This window comes from Panthera uncia, chromosome C2, assembly GCF_023721935.1.
Source record: "Panthera uncia isolate 11264 chromosome C2, Puncia_PCG_1.0, whole genome shotgun sequence".
NCBI classification, from domain to species: domain Eukaryota; kingdom Metazoa; phylum Chordata; class Mammalia; order Carnivora; family Felidae; genus Panthera; species Panthera uncia.
The window spans coordinates 8,745,945-8,768,310 of NC_064810.1; the positions used below are offsets into that span (position 1 = coordinate 8,745,945).

The window sequence follows — 22,366 nt, forward strand, 5'->3', positions numbered from 1 at the left end:
AAAAAAAAAAAAAAAAAAAAAAGTTCCTAGAGCAGAGCCAGAGCCAGGACCATCTTTTTTTTTCAACGTTTTTTTTTTTGTTTTTTTTGTTTTTGTTTTTTTTTTATTTATTTTTGGGACACAGAGAGACAGAGCATGAACGGGGGAGGGGCAGAGAGAGAGGGAGACACAGAATCGGAAGCAGGCTCCAGGCTCCAAGCCATCAGCCCAGAGCCTGACGCGGGGCTCGAACTCACAGACAGCGAGATCGTGACCTGGCTGAAGTCGGACGCTTAACCGACTGCGCCACCCAGGCGCCCCTAGCCAGGACCATCTTTGAAGACACAAACAGTAATATTTTGTGTCCTCTGTTGGGAAAATCTGCTGCAGGCAGGCTCTGAATTCCAACCCCAACCAATACAAGCTTCAAGTCAGAATAAATGTAGGCAATCGTTACCAGCAAGTATACTTCAAAATAGTTTCTGTCCCACAATTAAGACTGTCCATTCTTCCCCAGTAAGACGTTAATAAAAAGCAAATCAATGGGATCTACTGAGATAAAGAAGGCTAAGGCCATCCTTAAGCAATCACCTGAGTTCAGCACCTACTCACACACAAGGTACAGTCAGTGTAACATTCTAAATTTAAAATAAAGCTTTCAAACTCGATATTTGAAATTTCATATTCTACACTGGCAGGCTGAATCAGACACTTCTATACCCAACCATTATCTCTCACTAAATTTTCCTCCATGATCACATAACACATAAGCATTCAAAGGAAAATGAATCTTCTCTCCCAGATATATCCCCTCCCTGCATCTCATGTTTTCAATCCCTCTTCGTCCCTTTTTCTCATCACCTCTATTCCTTAGTCCAGAAGACTGCACCCATTTCTGCTGAGAATACACCGAGGAGTGGAGCTGTGGGGTCATAGGGGTGTGCATTGATGTTTGGCTCTACTTGATAATCTAACAGTTTTCAAAACTGATCAATTCTCATACCCACTAGCAATGACGAGAGTGCCAACTGCCCTACATGCTCTTACTCATTTTAAATAACTTTTCCATTTCTGCCCATTATGATCAATACTTTTTGCATCTTGTTTTAAAAACCCGCTTACTACTGGTTCTGAAAATTTTCTTGTTTCCATTTTCTGTTTTTGTCTTTCTCATTTAGGTCTAAAGTCCATCTGGTATCAATTTATTGCTACATCTGAGGCAGGAGCTGTATTATCCATACAAACTGCCAATTGACCCAGCATTGTTGGAAAGATGATCATTTTCCCACTACACTATGATGTAATCTTTGTCATAAATCAGGTCATCGAATGTATAAAAAGTGGGGGGTTATTTTGGGCTTCTCCATTTCACTAGACTGTTTATCCTTTCATTAATACCACACTTGGTGAATGGCAGCTTTGTAAGTGTTGGTATTTAATAGTATTAAGTTTTCTTGCTTTGTCGTTCTTTAATGATTGTCTTTAAGTATCTTGGCTCTTCTGACTTTCCACATAAAGTTTAGAATAAGCCTATTAATATCAACAGCAACACACAATGGCAGGGATTTTTTTTAAAAACTGGAATTATATTTAATTATTTTGGAGAAAAACTGACATTTTATAATATTCAGCCTTCCAACTCGTAAACTTGGTATATCTACTCATTGAGGGCTTTAATTTTACTCCACAATATTTCATAGTTTTCAACGTGTATATTGCATATTTTATTTATCCCAAAATCAAGTACTTGATTTTTTTGATAGTAGGACTTTTTAAAAATTTCATGTTCTGGTTTTTAGTCATTGGTAAACAAATACACTCATTTCTGAACACTTCTTATCCAGCAACCCTAGACTACATAGTACTTAACTTGTTACTTTATTAATTCTAAATCTGTGGATTATTTTGGACTTTCTATATACTTAATACTGTCTTGTACAGGAAAGTTTTATTTCTTCCTTTCCCACCCTTGTAACTTTCACTTCTTTTTCTTCCCTTATTATTCAAGAATGGTGGATAGCAGATATCCTTGTCTCATCTTCACCCTTAAGGGTAAAGCTATCAATAATTCACCAGTAGGAATGACGCTTGGTGTTCTGTGTACATGCTCCTAATTGCTACTATGCCCTTCCATTAATCGTTTTGTAAGTGTCCCTTTTTTTTTCTAAATTACAAATTTGTGTTGTGATTTATCAAGTACTTTTTCTTAGCTATGAAAATAACCTCTGAGAGTTTTCTTTTCTCACATCAATGTGATGAACTGCATTGATTTGGAATATTAAAACTACCCATGTCATCTTGGAATATACTCCAACTGGTTTTAATGTATTAATTTTTCTTTTTATATATATCACTGGATGGTATTTGCTATTATTTTAATTAAGATTTTTATATCTTGATAATGAGAGGAATCAACACAAATTTCCCTTCTTGTAATATATTCATGAGTTGACTAACAAAGTTATGTGTCCTCATAGTATGTTGTAAGTTTTCTAAAAATTGATTCAATTTCAAAGGAATGTACCCGATTCATCTAAGATGGCGAGTAATTGTTCATATTATTCTTCTGATGTTTTTGTGTCCATAGATCTGTAGTCATGTCCTCCTTTTCATTTCTGATAGTAATGATCGCTATTTTCTCTTTTTTTCCCTTTTATTGCCAGATGCTTATAGATTTTACTACTCTTATCAAAGAACAAACTTTGAGCTTTTTGATTTTTTGTTATGAACTTGTCTCTCAGCTTCAAATCCAGTCTTCTTTGCTCAGATTTCTGATTCTAAAACTTGATGGTATAAATATTTATCCTTCGGCAGCCTGAAAAATGTTAAACCGGATTAACAGGGCAATGAACTTGCTAGGTGATGATAGCAGGACACATGTCCTTCATGTTCTGGTATGCGGTGTTATTGTTTGACTAGAGTCCAGTGGCCCCCCAGAGGGGCTCTAAGCTGTGTTCTCTAGCTATGCTCTGCCCCCAGCTGCCCACGACCTCCAGCAACAAAGACCAGTTCCAGTGTGCCCACATCCTTGCGCAAAGACAGGTCTCCTCTACAGAACAGCTCCAGCACACCCACACCCTCTGGCAATAGTGGACCACATCTACAGACCAGCGCTGGCCAGGCCTTCTATCAAGTTTCTTACCATGGCAGGTAGCTTGTTCCTGTGTTTGTCTGAATCTCTGTTGGGGCGGGGGGGGGGGGGTCCTGTCCTAGTTCCTTTATTGTCTATTCTTTTCTAACCACGAGGTAATCGTCTTTCATATCTGCTAGTTCTGGATACCTGTTGTCCTCTTTTACCCCTTCTGGTAATCACCCTCTACTATCTTAGTTAATAATCCTTAGATTAAATTATCCTCATTAAAAAAAACAGGAGTAGGATCTGCCTCAGGAGTGAACTCTGAATGTGTATTGATTTTCTATATGTGTGTTTCCTAATTCACTGATTTTGCTCTCACCTTTATTATTTTCTTCCTTCCACTTTCTGTGTTGTTTTATTTCTGTTGTATTTATTTGAATAAAGGGCCTGTTGCATTATCTTTATCACAAATGTTCCTATGTTTACATTCTATTCGTTATATATGCTCAATAGGAAAACTGTGCTTCCTAAAGTTATAAGTCACATTGATGGTCATATTCATCCTATGGCTTCTAACCATTCTTAAAAGATAAGAGTATTTCTGTCTAAGGCTCATAGGACAAAATTACCTTAAAGTTCCCAACTAATAAGCACAAAGTGTCAGGAACATTACATAATAAATGCTGACACCAAGAAAGCAAGCACACCCTCTATATTTTCCGCAAAGCTCAGAAATACTTCATCAATAAAGACAGGAGAGAATGTATTCCTACTTGTGATGGAGTAGAATACAATTCCTAGGATGGGAGAAGATGGTTAAATGTGTTTTCCATCCATGCCTCTCACCTACCAATTTTCTTAAAGTTCTATGCTATAAAAACATCCACAAGACAGAAAAAAAAAAAATTTCAGCTAAGGAAAAATTATGACAGTATTTCTAAAACTGTAAAAAACCGGTAACTTAAATAGGTAACATACCTGTACTCATTAGTATAGTCAAAATCTTGTTTATTATGAGTTGGCTTTAGGAAATTACACTCTATAATTCCCACCACTCCAACACCCATGTTGTTTGCCTGAAAAAGAAAATAAAATCAGTGTTGTAAGCATAAGACATGATACTCAACATGATTACCCTTCCACAAGGATTTACAATTTGTACGAAACATTTTTCTACATTTTATGTCATGATTCGTAGAAAATTTCAATTGAAAAGTAGTGTCTCGTAGATAATTTTACTTTTCTAGAAGTTAATTCCCAAATATATTAGAGCCTTCCTCCAAAACACTTTCACTGTTGTCAAATATCCATTTAGACAAGTATTACCCCCAATTTTATCCAAGAGAAACAGACCACCTCTACTGGGATGTATTTCTTACATAGCAGAAACCACAACTAACTCCTTTCTATATCCACAAAGACTAGCCAAGACTCTAGCAATAATATGCCAAAAGTTTGCTAGATAAAAATTAAAATCATTTATCCAAAGTTACACATCTGGTTGTTAATGGTGATGGAATAAAAACCTAGGTCAGTTGAAGTCAAGTTATTTTAAAAATGCTACTAACTAAAATATTGAACTCAGAGTATATGAGTCACATATTCTGATTACCTATGTGTGATCAGCAAGTGTATTTTACTCACAATTGTAGCAGAGTCGACAAAAGGAAAAAGTGGAAGAATATGTAACTTACGTAGCGAAAATGTTCATAAACAGAGCAACTATAGAAGAAACCATGCAAAACTAACCATAATCCCACTCTACCAAAACCATCAGTGGTTTGTCTCATTCGATCAGTAAACCACAATAGCCTTCAATGTGTGGGTCCTGTTTGCCTCCTTTCGAGCCTCATCTTCTTGCCTCTCTCCCATTACTCTCGCGACCCAACATCTGCCCCCAGGCAGAGCAAACTACTCCCTTAATGAGGTCATGTTCTCAGAAGCCTCTTTCCCTTCCTGGGCAGATATTTTTCTCTGCCTGGGAAACCCTTGCCAGACTTTCAACACAATAACATCAACTAAGACTCCATCACCATGCTCTCCAGAAAGCTTCTTCTGATGCTTCCGACTTGTACTACAGTCCCCTCACCAGAAAGAGCTCTGAGAGCATGCTCTGTACCTTATCATCTTTTTATTCTGATCATCTAGCATGGCAAATCCTATCAAATATCTGACACCTTTTTAAAAACTGTTTATTGAGTTCAAAGAATGCAAATACTATAGGCAAATCCATCACCTGGTAGAGAAAAATAAAAGTTGGCTGTAAAAGCCTATTTTTTTACCAGGTCAAGCTTAACCAGAAATTATACACAATGCAAACATAATTGGGTTGGAAAAATGGGCTGTGTACCTTACTTTGGTCATTTCATCAATGATAAAAGAAAAAAATAATTAATATTCTGTCACAGATACACGGTTTATTTTGAAAACCAAAGCACCTGAGAAATAAGGCTTATTACCAAAAATGAATTTCCAATTACCAGTGAAATTTAGTGACTTTAATTATAGAATACTTCTGTTGAAAATTACTAGTTGGATTATAAATGAAAATTAGTTTTTTAAATGTGATTGATACTGCATATCATGGTTGACGTATTTCTGTATTTATTTATTTTTTAATGTTTTATTTCTTTGAGAATGAGAGAGCATGAGCTGGGGGAGGGGCACAGAGAGGGAGGGGGGTAGAGAGAGAAAATTCCAAGCAGGCTCCAACACAGAGCCCAACAAGGGGCTCAATCCCATGAACCATGAGATCATGACCTGAGCCAAAACCAAGAGTTGGATGCTTAACTGACTGAGCCACCCAGGCGCCCCTCTACATTTATTTTTTGACTGAAATTAGTGGTTACCAAGAAGAGCCCAACAAAGTTTATTTACGTTTGCAAAAATGCTATATTCGGGACTTGTGTCGATGTAAAACATGTAACAGAGTTACAACCCTTACTACATAATATTGAAGATAAACCCACACTATTATACTGTGTAGAGCTCACATCATTCTACAAAGAATTTAGAATGAAATAAGATGAACGGAAAATGAAAACCATAGAACTGGAAAACAAAATATGACTAGACACAAAACCTTTAACAAACTTGATTTTCAGAACTTATCACTCAATTCTTAACACATATACCCCCAAAAAACCTTTCTGTGAAAACATGTTTAAGGATGAACAAACAAGCATAGTGTGGGTAATGTTCATCAACCTAAATTGAATTCTACAACAACGGAAGTGGTTTAGGAGGAAGGCCTAATATATTTAGGAATTAACTCCAGAGAAGTACTCACCTATATGATCCTGTTTTTCTGGCTATTGAGTCAGGACTAAATAAAACCAATTTCATCCCAGAAATAATCACGGATCCATATCCAGATGCAGTCAAAAGATCTGCATCCGGGCCTAAGATCCATACTCATTTTAGGTCTGGGCAAGTTACCTAACTTATTGGCCCCAATTTCCTCAACTGTAAAACAGAGATAAAATATTCTGTCCCCCTCGTAAGATTATTTGGACCAAATGGGAAATGCAAAAGTATTTTAAGTTCAAGTGCCATACCAACATCATTAAACACATTGACACTTAAAAGTTATTACACAAAGCATGTTATTTCACATTTGACCCAGTAACATGGTATTTTAACTTTATAAAAGATATTTTCAGATCTACAGCTTACCCTTAACTGACATCCAACTTTTTCATAAGCTTTGATGAGTCTATTTCTGTGATACATCATTATCCCATAATGGTCTTTATTTCTGCAGTTGAATCCAAATGTAATTCTCACTGTTTTAGTCTTAAATGTTAAGGAAAATTCTGAACATGCCACCTCGCTTCCTTCAAATCATCCTTTCTAAGTCATTTTTTAATGAATCCCAAAGTGCATAAAAAAGGGCAAAGTTGGAGAGGACTCCATACCAGAATAAAAGGAGAAAGGGGGAAGAGGAATACACTTTATTAATGTGTCTTTATATGGCGTCATAAAAAGGAAGATAAAGGATACTAAAAACTTGGGTCGATAAACATCACGTTCAATGTAGGCAAGACTCTTTGAAACCAGCTGTGTCTTCACCTTCTGTCCACGTAATATTATCTGCATTCTTGGCTTTAGATACAATATACTGCAGTAAGCCTGAAAAGACACACAATAATATCTGTCTTTTCCAAATAATTACCCACAAAGGTGTTCAACTTTACTGATATATGTATTTAGAAAGAAAGCTATGACCTCGCTTTGATAAAGGACCCATGAACTCTTCAACAATACAGACTATAAAGCTGTTATTGGTTAACATTTGATTGCTCTTCTTTAAAAATGAAACTCAATATACTAAAGCCAGAGAAATGGTGTGCAGAAAACAATCTATTGACCTATACAAATGCCATATTAAATTGCAAATAAACTTTTCAAAAAGTTACAAAACGGCGTATGTGGTATGATCTCATTTTAATTTTTTTTAATGCACATATGTACAAAAAAAGGGACTATATTTTCTGACTCTTCTGTCAAATATATATATTGCTATACATTTTAATTTTTGTTAATGTTTATTTTTGAGAAAGAAAGAAAGCGAACAAGCGCGGGGCAGAGAAAGGGAGACACAGAATCCAAAGTAGGCTGAGCTGTCAGCACCGAGCCCGACATGGGACTCAAACCCACCAATCGTGAGACCATGACCTGAGCCAAAGTCAGTTGCTTAACTGACTGAGCTACCAAGGCACCCCTATTGCTATTATATTTTATTTACTATTTTTAAAATTTTCTTTCTTAATGTTTATTTATTTTTGAGAGAGAGACAGAGAGCGAGTGAGTGCACAAGCAAGAGAGGGGCAGAGAAAGTGAGACACAGAAGCCTAAGCAGGCTCCAGGCTCTGAGGTGTCAGCACAGAGTCCGACACAGGGCTCAAACCCACAAAGTGTGAGATCATGACCTGAGTGGAAGTCGGACACTCAACCAACTGAGACACCCAGGTGCCCTGATTGCTATTATATTTTAAAAGTAGCAATAAATTTTATTTAGGCAAAAATGACAAAAAATCTAATACAGACAAAAGAGTCTATTATATACTTCAAAAGGAAAATATCATAAATAATATACCAACACTTATGCTGAGTAAATAAGCTTAGTATTTTTTTCAAAATTGAGTTGTAACAATCAGCAGGAATCTAAATGTGTTTTCAATTTTTTTTTTTAAGTTAGTTTGTCTATCTATCTATCTAATCGCTATACCCAATGTGGGGCTTGAACTCACGACCCTTGAGATCAAGAGTTGCATGCTCTTCCAACTGAACCAGGCCAGGCACCCATTTTCAATTCTTTTTTTTTTTTAAGAGAGAGAGAACTCGCAAGTGGGAGAGGGCAGAAAGGGAGAGGGAGAAGGAAAGGGAGAGGGAGAAGAAGAAAGAGAATCCCAAGCAGGCTCTGTGCCAACACAGGGCTTAGATCCCATGACCTTGAGATCATGACCTGAGCCACACCATCTACTCTGACTGCCTCTGGACCTGTTTCCTAAGTGAGCAAGATTTTCATACTTCAATAATGTTTTGGGGTATATCAAGGAATACTTAAATATCTTCCATTGTAACTGTTAAGATCTCCAAAAGTTACATGGTAAACCTGTAAATGTCAAATGTATCCTCAGCTTGGGGTTACGGAATAATCTCAGCACAAAAGGTCAAGGGAAAAGTCAGTATTATATGTCTTATCACGACAGCGAATAAAAAAAAATTCTTTTTATATCCTACTGTTATTTGATTATTAATTTCTTCAATCTTAAAAACATATTCATTTCTAGGTCTAATGTCAAAGGTATTTATCACAAAACCGTATTAATACATAGGATCTGTAGTCTATAAATAATTTACTGCTTTTGGATGTAAATTAAGCTGTGTGTATGTGTGTTCTAGGACGTTTTAAATTTAAAAAACAATCGGTATCTTTGCTGGAATCAATCACTATGGCTATCATAGGACATACTGATTCTAGGATTCCTAATTCAAGTAATGTAACCACACAGTGAAAGAACTGCAAGTGCTATTAGACCCGATGACTTTGCAATTAAAAAACCATTTTCTGAGCAAAATACAAGCACCAATGCGCTCATGAAAAGTTAAATAAATTGGTTCTGAGATACTTTCACTGACAGCATTTATAACATAAGCAGAAAATGGAATTTCCATCATTTGCTGATTCTCCCACGTCCAGAAAGAGGTGAATACATACCCTCAGGGAATAGTCACTCTCAGGGGCAATTTGGTCCATCCTTTCTTGTTTCTTGTACCCCTTCTTCCCTGTTGTCTCATCCAAATCTTCAGGAATTCGGATGTCATATTTATCCTTATCAAAATCAAACTCTGTTGCGCTTTTGTAGCTATAAAAACAATTTTTTGAAGGAGGTAAATTTTACCTTCACGGCAAGATAAGCAAATACACTGCTAACAAAACAAAACGCCTACCCACGGTAGATGTCCTGGTTGGGGGGTGGGGGGGGGAGGGAGACAAAAGCAAGGGAAAAATGAAAGAACAGGAATCCAGAAAGATGCAGAAAAACTGTATTCACTCTCACACTGCTGGTGGGAATGTCAAATGGTAGAGCCACTCCAAAAACATTCTGGCAGTTTCTTAAAAAACTAAACAGGCAACTACCATATGAGCCAGCAATTACACTCCTGAGCATTTACCCTGGAAAAAGGAAGATTACATTCCATGAAAACCTGTGCATAAATGTTTACAGCTGTATTTGTAATAACCCAAAATGGTAAAAATCCAGATGTGCTTTAACTAGTGAATGGTTAAACACAGTGGTCCACGTACACAGTACAACACTACTCAGCAAGGAAAAGGGAGCAAATTACTGACACACACAAGAACCCAGATGCATCTCCAGAGAAATATGATGAATGAAAAAAGCCAATCCCAAAAGGTTTCACACTGTAGGATTCTATTCATATGACATTCTCGAAATGACAAAGTTACAGAAATGGAAGACGTGTTAGAGGTTGTCAGGGATTAAGGAGGGAGTGGGTGTGGATACAAAAGGCCAACATGAGATATCACTGTGGTGATGAAAATGTCCCGTATCTTGACTCTATCAATGTCATTATCAACACTACTGCACTACAGTTTTGCAAGATGCTGCCACTGGGGGAAACTGGATGAAGGGTACATGAGGTCCATTATTTATGCACAGGAATGTACAAGTATCTCAAAATAAAAAGTGTAAATTAAAAAAAAAGAGGGGAGTGAGGATGGGAGGGGCATGAAAGAAAAAGCAAGAAAAAGGGGAATACGGGAGATCAGAAAAGATTTAAAGTGAAAGTATTTTAGGCTTACCACTCAATTTGTACTTTATTCATATCATTCTATGTGTCTAGGTATCAACATTAACACATTCATCCAAAGTTTTAAAAAAATCTTATTTGCAAATGATTTTATCCTCACAAGGATACAAAACCTTAACAATCCAGAGGCCTCATCCACATTACTTTTGTCACCAGCTGTTAAGTCATGATTAGCTTTAAGTCACAGACAAAGACTTCTCTACCTAACTTACACAGGTCGGGGCTCGTCAGGTGAGATATTATCTTCCCATTTCTTTTGTTTGTTTCTTTTTGAGGAGAGGGACAGAATAACAGAAAGTGAGAATTGGCCTCTCTGGATACTGAATATGCAGGGCTAGGAAATCTAGTTTTAATAATATGAAATTACCTCGAGTTGAAGCCAAAGTGGCCTCAATAAAACACCCATGGAAAAGACAAATCATGACCTATGCCAAAAAATGAGTACCTTCCCAAGTATTTCTATTCTGTACGACCATGGATCAATAGAACACAACTATTTTTGCACAAACAGTTCACCTCCCACACACGTAATCACTGGTTCAGGTCGATATTTACCTTCTAAGGTTCCAAATGATGATCCTTGTCCCCTTCTTACCCATAATAGCATCAAGTTCTGCCAGTAATTTCTGTTCCGTAGAAAACAGAGAATGTTCCAGAATTGCTGCAAGGCTTGCTTTGGATTCTGCTAAATTTATCATCTGTCGTATATCCTAAGTTAAAGACTTAGAACAACAACATATTTTTCACAATTGAAGTATGCGAACTCAAATTTCGGTAACGACAACAACAAAAAACTATTTCCTAAATTAATATCTAAGTTTTGAAACTACAGTCTGATTTCAGATGAACCCCAAGAAAGATGAAGTAGAAGCAAGTTTATTATGATTCCTAATTTCATAGTTCCTAATATCTGAATGTGTTTTATAAAGACACAGAGGACATTTTCCTACAGATATCTTGCTTCTCATGGTCATTAGGGGAAATTTCAAGGCAGACCACACATCTTATTAGACATGATACAACTGAAATACAGAGGAGAGCTACAGGAAGCTGCACACAGAACACAGCCACCTTGCGTTAGGGGTTTCTAAGGCACAATTCCAACGGAAGAGAGAAAGGGACAAAGGGCTGCCTCAGATGTTAAGAGGCTGGAACAAGAGCTACAATGCACACTGTGATTGAAAAATGAGAATCGAGAGGAGGGCAAAAGGAGGGAATGGTTCACAATATTTCTTCAGAGTTTCTCCACAGTTTCTATTTCAAAATCAAAAGGATATGGTGTTTGTTGAATGCCACAATTGGGACAACAACATGTTCTGCTTTTATGACTTCCAAGTAGGTCTGAGACAAGAAGCCCACACTCATGCTTTCTCCGTTTTTGGTAAATACAATTGCATCTTTACCCAAACGCATAGAACCTGACTTGAAGCCATTCCCATACAAGCCAACTGGGACGTGACCATTCATGGTGACTTTGTCACTGAAGCCAAAGCTAAAAAGAAAACAAAAAGGATTTTTAAAATAAGTACGTATAATCTTCATTTTCTTAATTCAAAACCTGTAACATCAAGTAAAAAACCTGGGTATAAATGTCAGACTCAGCCTTTCTAGTTGCATTTTGAGGTGTTTCCCCATCTTTGAAAAGAAGAAAACTAAACCCACGCTGCAGGGCATAAGGGTGACACACGCTGAACCAGGAGGAGCTCCTTGCCTGGCACACCCTGTCCCAACGGCTGAGTTCTCAGGTGGGCTCCTGGGACCCTTGAGATTTCACCCCACGATATTTTAGATATGTCTAAATGTGAACGATTTTCTGAATCTGAGCAAGCCCACTGCGGTATGATTACTAACGGTGCCAAGTGGAGTTTCTGGCAACGCAACATGTATCTGAGAGACAGCGGAAAGGGCTTGGCTGCCACATTTCTCTACTCTGTATACCTGGACTACATACCTCAGTTTCCCTTTCAGGCACATTTGGCTGCATACTGACATCCTAGTCTACGACCCTAGAGCCCAAGGCTTTGTGACTATTTTATCTTGCTTCCTTACACTCTGAATCCCTTTAAAATTACTCCCCACCAAAAGTGGCATTTTATTGGCAATACTGGCTAAAACTAATTAACGCTAGACTGTAAATAACTGCCATCAGTGTTACCACTCTAAAGGAATGGTGGAATTTTAGGTAAGTCAGACGTGGTGGGGGAGGGGGAGGATGGTAGGGCTTGTCTAATAATCAGCAGAAGATGATGGGAAGACTTGAGAGCACACAGGGCACTGTGGGTACCACGTGTGTTTAAAAAACAAAAACTACAGGCGAATAAGTATGACACCGGAAACCCCTGGGTAAAAGCAAGGTTTTCAAGAAATGTGACACTTTGACATACCTTAGCATTTTGTGTAATTTATCTGAAGTCATACCATTCCCATTATCAGTGAATGTCAAGCATATATGGTCATTTATCACCGTTTTGTCAATCCATATCTGTTTAGCGTTCACATCGGGATCGTAAGCATTATCTGAGAAACAAAAGTTTTGAGAAACTCTAACTTTGCATCTTGAAAGAACAATCAGTTCAGTAAAAGCCTTTAACAGGCAATCTATTTTTCAAAATTTTTAAAAACCGCAATGCTTAGGGAACTCCTAAGACTCGAAAACACGACCCTAAACCGTACCTTGCTGTACGTGACTCATTCACCGATCAATACAGAGTTAACTCTCTCCAAAGCCCTCCATTTGTTACACAGAGAACAAAGATTGGTACCGACTGTACCGAAAAAGTACAAACAGGAAGAATCACCGCGCCAAATCGATGATCAAGACAGGGAGGTCTTCTTCTGTCCGAAGAACCAGCCCAGCTATCGAGTGAGAAGCTGAGAGCTGAGCGTCAACCAGCACTACACGTTGAGGCGGAGGGGATGCCACGAGTTACTGAATAAATTGGAAAGCAGTGATGTTTTCTGCTAAACTGGGCACATAGATGAAGGTTCGCCTTCGACACCGTTGTTCAAATTGTGGCCCTCTCAATCTAACCAAAGTTTCTGGTGGCTTTTATATTTCTATGATCTCTGTACAGATCTTCACTTAACACTCTTGTTTAGCAAACACTCTTGTTTGTCTCAGAATAGGGAAGGAGGAAGGAATATGAAAGAAAGAAAGAAAGAAAGAAAGAAAGAAAGAAAGAAAGAAAGAGAGAAAAGGAAAGGAAAGGAAAGAAAGGTGAAAAAAAATGTCAACAGAAGCAGTAATAACGTCAGCTTTCAAACTAAGTTCCACCGGAATATCCCTGACTAAAATTACTTTCTGAGGTATATTTTGAAATCTTTAGGACTAAACACAAATAATGGTTCTCAAACTATCCTTCCATAAGGGAGCCTACAATTAAAATAAAATAATCTTTTTAATCAGCCACTTCAGGAAAAACACTCTCCTGCATGAATCTTCCAGAGGAAAAAAATCATGACCCATCATGCAAATGTGATCCCAGTCGTGCCTCTTTTCTCCTGCTCATTAAAACACTATTAAAATACAATTCTATACCCAATCGTTCTATTGGAGGAAACAATAACTTATTATCACAAATCAAGCGTAACATTAATCCCCCTACTTGCTAACATCAGAAAAACCCATTGTTACACATATTTCCAACTATTAAAAACCACCATTCCCATTTTTGCAATAGATCAATTTCTTTTATAATCATAATTATACTACTTTCAACATGTTTTATGAATTTGGCAAAATATTTTAATACTAATACAGGGAAAGTTGAGGAACAATTAATTTGACATTGATTTGAATAGCTGTTATACTAGATAACCTTTACCAATGGTTATCATTCAAGATCCATCTGTTTTATTAAACAGCACATTTGCATATTATTTTGCAATGAAAAGTTTTTTAAAACTTCACTTACAAGCAACAGATTATACATGAAATGTCAATTTCACATACCTATTAATTCAGCAACTGCACTGAAGGGCCAAGTGTGACTAGTAGAATTTGTATGTAAAAACTTCGGGCAAAGCTGAAACAAACCAATGATTCATGTAAATTAATTCAAGTCTTACTTTTGAGACAGAAACCAATATAATTTCCTGTCCCTGTATTAAACAATTCTGGGACCAAGTAAAACTTATAGCTGCTTGCTTCAGGATATACGTGGAAGATGTAACCGAGAAATAAGATTCTTGGAAGGCTGTGTGAAACTACTAAATAGTTCACTCATCAAGACTTGCCTCAAAACTCTTGCCTCCTCGGGTCCACCGTTCCAAAGCTATGATATCATAAACTGACCAATCAGAAAGTTACCCCCCTTACAAGACTTACCTCAAAATTACTGTGAAAACACAACTAAGATCTTGCCAATGGGGTGTTTTCTCCTGAGTGCGTTAGGCTTATAAACTTAACTTCACAGGGGCACCTGGGTGGCTCAGTCGGTTAAGTGTCTGACTTCGGCTCAAGTCACGATCCCACGGTTCGTGGGTTCGAGCCCTGCGTCCACCTCTGCGCTTGAACGCTTGCTCAGAGCCTGGAGCCTGCTTTGGATTCTGTGTTTCCTTCTCTCTCTGCCCCTACCTCACTTGTGCTCTGTCTCACTCTGTCTCTCAAAAATAAATAAATGTAATAAAATTTTTTTAAAAAATAAACGTCACACATTAATCAACAGGCTTTTCTAGTGGTCTTTTGGAAAATCAATATTTGATACCTTAATATTTACTCCAAGTTCATTACAGTTAAAACTGCAGGAGTGGAGTAATATACATTTATCAACCATTTTTACAGAATGTCAAAAGAAGTTCAAGCGAAACAAACGTTACTGATTTCCAAGGATTTTAGGTCTGATTTTATTCACAGTAATACAGTAGAGAAGACTACACCAATCAACCTCATGCTATAGAGGATTCTCCAAAATTCCTTAGAAATACAGATATCAAATGTATAAAAATGTACAAGCGGCTTTGAAAGGCTGAGGCTGGAAAATTTCAACATGCAGAGAATTTCCATGCAATGGGTATTTTATGTTCCTTTTAAACAGATCAGCTCACGTTTAAAGGAAAAAAAGAGAGTGGACACTTTATTTAAGATGAAGAGCTCTGGAAATGGGATGAGATTATACTTCAAACCAGCTGTGTTTGCAGTGTTCAGCTGCTGCCACAAGGTGTCAGAAAGAGGTCGACTTTTTCTCTGTCTGCACTAGACTTTAAACAATCCCCAAGCATTCATTCACCATCAGCCTGAAGTACACATGTGAGAAATGAAATTCTGTAGAAGAGCAGTCTTCAGACGGGAGCAGGGCACACATTCATGTAATGTGGAATGCAAGTAACTCAGACCTTCCACAGCATACGTTACAACGAGTTTTTAATAAAAATCAATTTCCAGATCTTCACCCTGCACAAGAGACCTTTTCTCAAATTAATCTACCTGAGGACCGTGCCAGGACCAGCCATCAGGAGGCTCTTCACATCCCAGCCCCTCCCCCTGAGCAATTACCAGGCTACCAGTTACAGAAGAACGGTACAGTCCTCACCTGTTCTAATTTTATAAAGGGGCAGGGCTTTAGAGTGTGAAACCACTACCAAAGGAGAGGATTAATTAACCACCAAAATCCCTTAGAGCATTTATCTTTGCTCTATTTTATACATTCTGTTAGACGTGAAGTCTGGAGTTAGAAATGGTACATTTTGAATTTTAGATGTATGAACAGAATGTGATAGTGGTAATGTCAATTTTCATGTAATGTCTTCAGCCTACACATCAGTTCCAAACTGACACAGCACACATCGTTCTTGAGCAAGAATCCCAGGAGAGCAAAGCAAAGGCGGCATCAGTAAGAAATAATGAATAGCAAACAGTGGCTTTCTGGATCTCTAAACATAAGCAATTATTTTCAGCTATTCTTTAAAAAAATTTTTTTAATGTCTATTTATTTATTTTGAGAGAGAGGGAGCGAGACAGCAAATATGCAGGTGGGGGAAGGGAAGGAGAGATAGGGAGAGAGAGAATCCCAAGCAGGCTCTGCACTGTCAGCACACAGCCCAACGCGAAGCTCAAACTATGAGATCGTGACCTGAGCCGAAATGAAGAGTCAGATGCTTAACCAACTGAGCCAGCTAGGCGCCCCTCACCTATTCTTAATTCTCAACTCTATGTTGAGAACATGTCATTAGCTAGGAGGGGGGAAAAACACCCTGGGGCAGCCAAAGCAGTAATAGATAGACGCACACACGCACACGCACACACACACACACGCGCACACACACACGCACACACGCGCTGACACGTAGAACAGAGTATGCTTAACTAGGTGTGTGATCTTGGGCAAGAAGCTTAACCTCTGTGCCTCAAGTTCTGTCATCTACAATAACGAGGATGACAATCATATCAGCTTACCAGGCTGTTAAGAATATTAAGGAACTTAATATTTGTAAAACGCTCAGGAGACCAACAGAAACATAGTAAGCACTGTGTGAGTTCTTTAAAAAAAAGTTAAGTATTCCTTAACGACACAACTGAGCTCATATAAAAATAAAAATGAGGAAAATCCTTAATGGCTTCAAGTAAAGAAGGAATTAAAAATAAGATTTGATAATGAGGATGCAATGAGTGACTGGAATACAAAGGTTTTGGTTTTAATTGTGACTCAGAGATAGATTTGGAAGTAAATGCCCCTCTCCCCACTCCTCTTCCCCTCCATTAGCAGAGGAGGGGTGGGAATCTGCTTAATGGGAAGCTTGTCTGTTTGGATCTGGATGCTTAAAAAAAAAAAAGTGTAACACGAAGTTCTGTAAAAAGAGGCATGCCTTCCCTTGGGTTAAGTGTTTCAATTTATATAACCTGCAGAACCACTACGGAGACACAGCCTCCATCTGACAGCACACGATTCCCCACGTCATTATTTAGGGGAGTATTTTGAGTACACAATCTAAAATAACATTTAAGGGAACAACCCACCAGGAGAAAATGTTAGCAGGCAAGATATACTAGTACTAGACATCACCCCCACCCCCAAACAGTAGGAAACACGCACAAAAAACCAAGATGCTCTGAAGACCACCCAGATTTTTTAAAGAATCAATATAACTTTTAGAATCAGGGCGCCTGGGTGGCTCAGTCCTTAAGTGTCAGTCTTTGGCTCAAGTCATAATCTCGCGTTCTGTGAGTTCAAGCCCCTCGTCGGGTTCTGTGCTGACAGCTCGGAGACTAGAGCCTGCTTCGGATTCTGTCTCCCTGTCTCTCTGCCCTCCCCCCACTTGCACTCTGTCTGTCTGTCTGTCTCTCTCTCTCTCAAAAATAAATAAACGTTAAAAAAAATTACCATCAACAAATAGTCACAAATTTAAAAAATCAGTTAAATATATAAAACTTTTTGGAAGCCTGAACACATAGAGTGTTCACTTAGGCTCCCAACTGAAATTGCTCTGTCATGAAGGGAGGACAAAAGGGAATAAACCCAGAAGAACAGAAACAGTCAGAGAAATGATGGATAATAGTACATAGAATAGTCCGTGGTTTGGATAATGACACTGATTTAATAGCCTGTAAAGAGTGAAGTCTGAAACCTGTAGGATAGGGGAAACAAAACAAGAAGCAGACCAGGAAGGAACCTTGGCAGAACTCCAGAAAGCCTCAGGAATTAGACTTTTGTGGCTCTGAAGTCAAAGGTACCAGAGGCTGTATGAAAACAAGACAGGTTTGGGGCGCCTGGGTGGCTCAGTCAGTTAACCGTCTGACTTTGGCTCAAGTCATGATCTCACGGTTCGTGGGTTGGAGCCCGATAGTGGGCTGGCTCTGCGCTGACAGTGCGGAGCCTGCTTGGGATTCTCTCTCTCTGCCCCTCCCCTGCTTGTGCACGGCCTCTCTCTCTCTCTCTCTCAAAATAAACAAACATAGAAGAAAAAGAAAGAGAAGGAGAATAAGAAACAGCAAAGACTCCCCCCACCCCCCACCCCCGTTCTTTCTTTCATCCTGCAACTACTCTAAGCAACCCAGCAGAAAGCGGGCAGTCTGTTTTCTGGAGCAAGTGATGATGGCAGCTCAAAGACAACGAACATAGGTGGGTTAAAGGCAAGTCAGCAGACAGCCCAGAAAAAAACCCCTCACATCTATGGCCAAATGATCTTCCACAAGCGTATAAAGACCACTCAATGGGGAAGGGACAGTCTTTTCAATAAACAGTGCTGGGAAAGCTAGATATCTACACACAAAAGAATCAAGTTGCACGTTACCTCACATCATACAGGGGGGGAAATTAAAATGGATCAAAGATCTAACATAAAGAGTTAAAACTATAAAATTCTTAGAAGAAAGCACAGGGGAAGAGTTTCAGGACACTGGATTTGGATCTTGGATAGGACACCAAAAGCACAGGAAACAAAAAAATCAATTGTACTGTATCAGAATTTAAAACTTCTGCACATTAAAGGATACAACCGACAAAATGAAAAATCTATGGAATGGGAAAAAATCTGCAAGTATGTGGTACAAGGTTAACATCCAGAACACATAAAGAACTCCTACACAAATCAACACCAAAAGGACTAAAATCCTAAATAGTTGACAAAGGACCTGGATATTTCTCCATGAATGGTACACAAATGGCCACTAAATACAAGAAAAGATGCTCAACATCACTAATCATTAGGGAAATACAAATCAAAAGCACCATGAGATACCACCTCACACTCATTAGGACGGTATTATAAAAAAATTTTTTTAATGTTTATTTATTTTTGAGAGAGACAGAGAGAGAGAGACAGAGCATGAGCAGGGAAAGGACAGAGAGAGAGGGGGACAGAGAGAGAGAGAGACAGAGCATCAGCAGGGAAAGGACAGAGAGAGAGGGGGACAGAGAGAGAGGGAGACAGAGAGAGAATGCAAAGCAAGCTCCAGGCTCTGAGCGGTCAGCACAGATGCACTAGATGCAAAATTCCTCTCTAGAAAATAGAATAATTTCTAAAAGCTCCATTTGGTTCTTTTACAAGTTGTGCATGGGGCTCGACCTCATGCACCGTGAGATCATGACCTGAGCCGAAGTTGGACACTCAACTGACTGAGCCCCCCAGGTGCCCCAGGATCGTATTATAAAAGTAAACATAGAATTGTCATGATCCAGCAATTCCACCGCTGGGTATATACTGAAAATAAATGAAAGCAGGATCTTGAAGAGATTATTTGTACACCCGTGTTTATAGCAGCATTATTCACAACAGCCAAAAGGTGGAAGCAACATAAATATCCATCAACGAATGGATAAACAAAATGTGGTATATTCATACAAGGGAATATTTTTCAGCCTCAAAAAGATACCTTGACACATGCTACAGCTAACCACCTTGAGGACATTATGCTAAGTGAAATAAACCGGTCACAAAAAGGCAAATAATTCATGACTATACTTATATGAGATACCTACAGGAGTCAAATTCACAGATAGTAGAACGGTGGTTGCTAGGGGCTATGGGAAGGGAAATGGAGAATTATTTTTTAATGGGTACAGAGTTTAAGTTTTGCAAGATAAAAAGAGTTCTGGAGACTGTACAACAAAGTGAATGTATCTGAAGATTTTTTTTTTAATGTTTATTTTTGAGAGAGAGAGAGCGAGCGCATACGCACCTGCACATGCATGTGGTGGGGAGGGGCAGAGAGAAAGGGAGACTGAGGATCCAAAGCGGGCTCTGCGCTGACAGCAGAAAGCCCGATGCGGGGCTGGAACTGACGAGCCCTGAGATCACGATCTGAGCCGAAGTCGGAGGCTGAACCGACTGAGCCACCCAGGTGCCCCACGATGTGAATGTAACACTACTAACTTGTACACTTAAAAATGATTAGGATGGTAAATTTTATGTGAAGCGTATTTTGCCACAATAATAAACAAAGAGATAAATACCAAGTCAGCACACTGAACAATGTGACACTCCTCCTTTCCCTAGCTGAGCTTTCAGATGAGCTACCAACCAGAATTATATATGCCATGGCAAGAGACTAGATGCAAAATTCCTCTCTAGAAAACAAAATAATGTCTAAAAGCTCCATTTGGTTCTTTTACAAGTTGTGCCAAGCCCTTCTGGATAGCATCTTATTTTTGTTGTTCCCACTTTTTAAAAACTTTTAATAATGTTTATTTTATATTTTGTTAAGTTTTTATTTAAATCCCAGTTAACGTACAACGTTAATATAAGTTTCAGATGCGCAATATAGTTGATTCAACACTCCCATAGAACGCCTAGTGCTCATCACAAATGTTTAAGTTATTTTTAACAAACGTATTTTCGAACACTTGCACTCTCTACGGTCTTACAAATACTGACATAGGGTGCCCCCAACAAAATATGACCGATTCCTTCCTGCCTGATCACCCAACACTGAAGCCCACCAAAGGGGCTCTACTCGTGTACGAACATCTTCCAGTCAGCTTTTAGTGTCTCACTTGGAAATGTAAGCAGGTTAACCACCTCCGGACACTTGAGAATGTGTAAAATTAGAAATCAAAAACACGCAGAAAAAGGAACAAAGTAGCAGCAATGCAGTGAGCAAAACAAAACAAAAACTTCACAAAAATACTATGATCAATATGCTCAGCAACAGCAAATACTCTGTCCAGGGAGACTTTAAAAAGACATTCAGAGAGTAAGATAGTGTTTATAATAATTAAACACATGGTAAGAGAAAGGTAAAAGAACAAATGGAGAAAATCTCACAGAAAAGAAAGAAAAAACAGTGAGAAGGAAAACAAGAGACAACAGAGAACAGAAAACCAGAGGGATGAAATTTGTCAAATAAATGAGAAAACTTTCCTGATTATGAAGGACTTGAGTTTCTAGCCTGAGTGCCCAATACAATGCACAGAACTCTATCACAATAAAGCATGCCTTTAAAATTCTAAGAGAATCATTTGTAACTTAGAATTACAAACCCAGCTAAACGATATGTAAAGAGAAAGCAATGTATTTCCAAGAAATGACATAAAATTTCTTCTCGTGTACTCTGCTTTCAAGAAGGTATACCTGTTTTTGGAAGGATGGCTGGGCTCCGCCACTACCAGGAACAAAAATAGCAAGTATTTACGGAGTGCTTACTACATGCACAGGCCTTTTATATGTATTTACTCCTCTACTGTTTAAAACCACCCTTTGAAGTGGATAAATTATGCCCATCCTTCAGACTGGAAACTCAGGCGTAGAGAGTAAGTAACTTGCCAAGGTTACACATCCAGGTGTCAGGATTTGAACCCAGGCAAGTGGGCTCCAGGGCCCATGCTCTCAGTCACTGACCTGTTGTCCCTGCCAAGGGAGTAAACCCTGAAAGAGGAATATGTGGAATGGGGACCCAACAAAAAGGGGAAGGAAATTTCCAGAAAAATGATAAAGGGAAGTCCCCAAAACACAAGTGAGCCAACAAAACTGACAAAATATTGGGTGTGCTTGAGCACATCTGGAAAAGATTTTCTAGGTCTGTGAAAGTTTGGATGAAAGAGTGATCAGTACAGACCAAATCTAAGCAAACAAAATACAATTATTAACTTCAGAAAAACAAAAAGCTGTACAGCAAAGGAAATGCAATCATAGTTCTGTTTGGCTCACTTGTGAATTGTGGTAAGAGTGATAAATCAGACAGTAATTCAACAAAAAAGAGAGATACATGCATGGGAAGGATGGGAGGAGGTGAAGAGTGTGCACATGTCAGTTAAATCCATAGCAGACTACTGGAAAATAACAAAATGGTACCAGCGTTTTTACTTAGAAATATGGAAGCAAAAAGCAACAATTTAAGTGTTTTTGTCACTCTGCAGTCCATTCTAAGATCTCTCACCCTCCAAAATTAAAAAAAAAAAAAAAACAACTGCATAATTATGGTTCACCTCTGTGCCTTAGGGTCTATGATTTTGACAAATGCATAAACTCATTAATTCCTAGACTCCCCTAATGAAAACATTTGAGAGCTATATGCAAACAATGAGCAGGGCTATA

General features: G+C 38.4%; 1 protein-coding gene across 1 annotated transcript in view; it reads right to left on the bottom strand.

Annotated features, from left to right (window-relative positions):
* Positions 1–22,366, bottom strand: part of MORC3 (MORC family CW-type zinc finger 3) — a 44,417-nt gene that overhangs the window by 19,864 nt on the left and 2,187 nt on the right. The window contains exons 2-9 of the mRNA XM_049627897.1: positions 14,349–14,421; positions 12,781–12,913; positions 11,674–11,888; positions 10,952–11,099; positions 9,279–9,426; positions 7,058–7,186; positions 6,731–6,850; positions 4,034–4,131 (exon numbers count right to left, since the gene is read on the bottom strand). Coding sequence (XP_049483854.1) covers positions 4,034–4,131; positions 6,731–6,850; positions 7,058–7,186; positions 9,279–9,426; positions 10,952–11,099; positions 11,674–11,888; positions 12,781–12,913; positions 14,349–14,421 — 1,064 coding nt within the window. The remainder of the gene's footprint in view (positions 1–4,033; positions 4,132–6,730; positions 6,851–7,057; positions 7,187–9,278; positions 9,427–10,951; positions 11,100–11,673; positions 11,889–12,780; positions 12,914–14,348; positions 14,422–22,366) is intronic.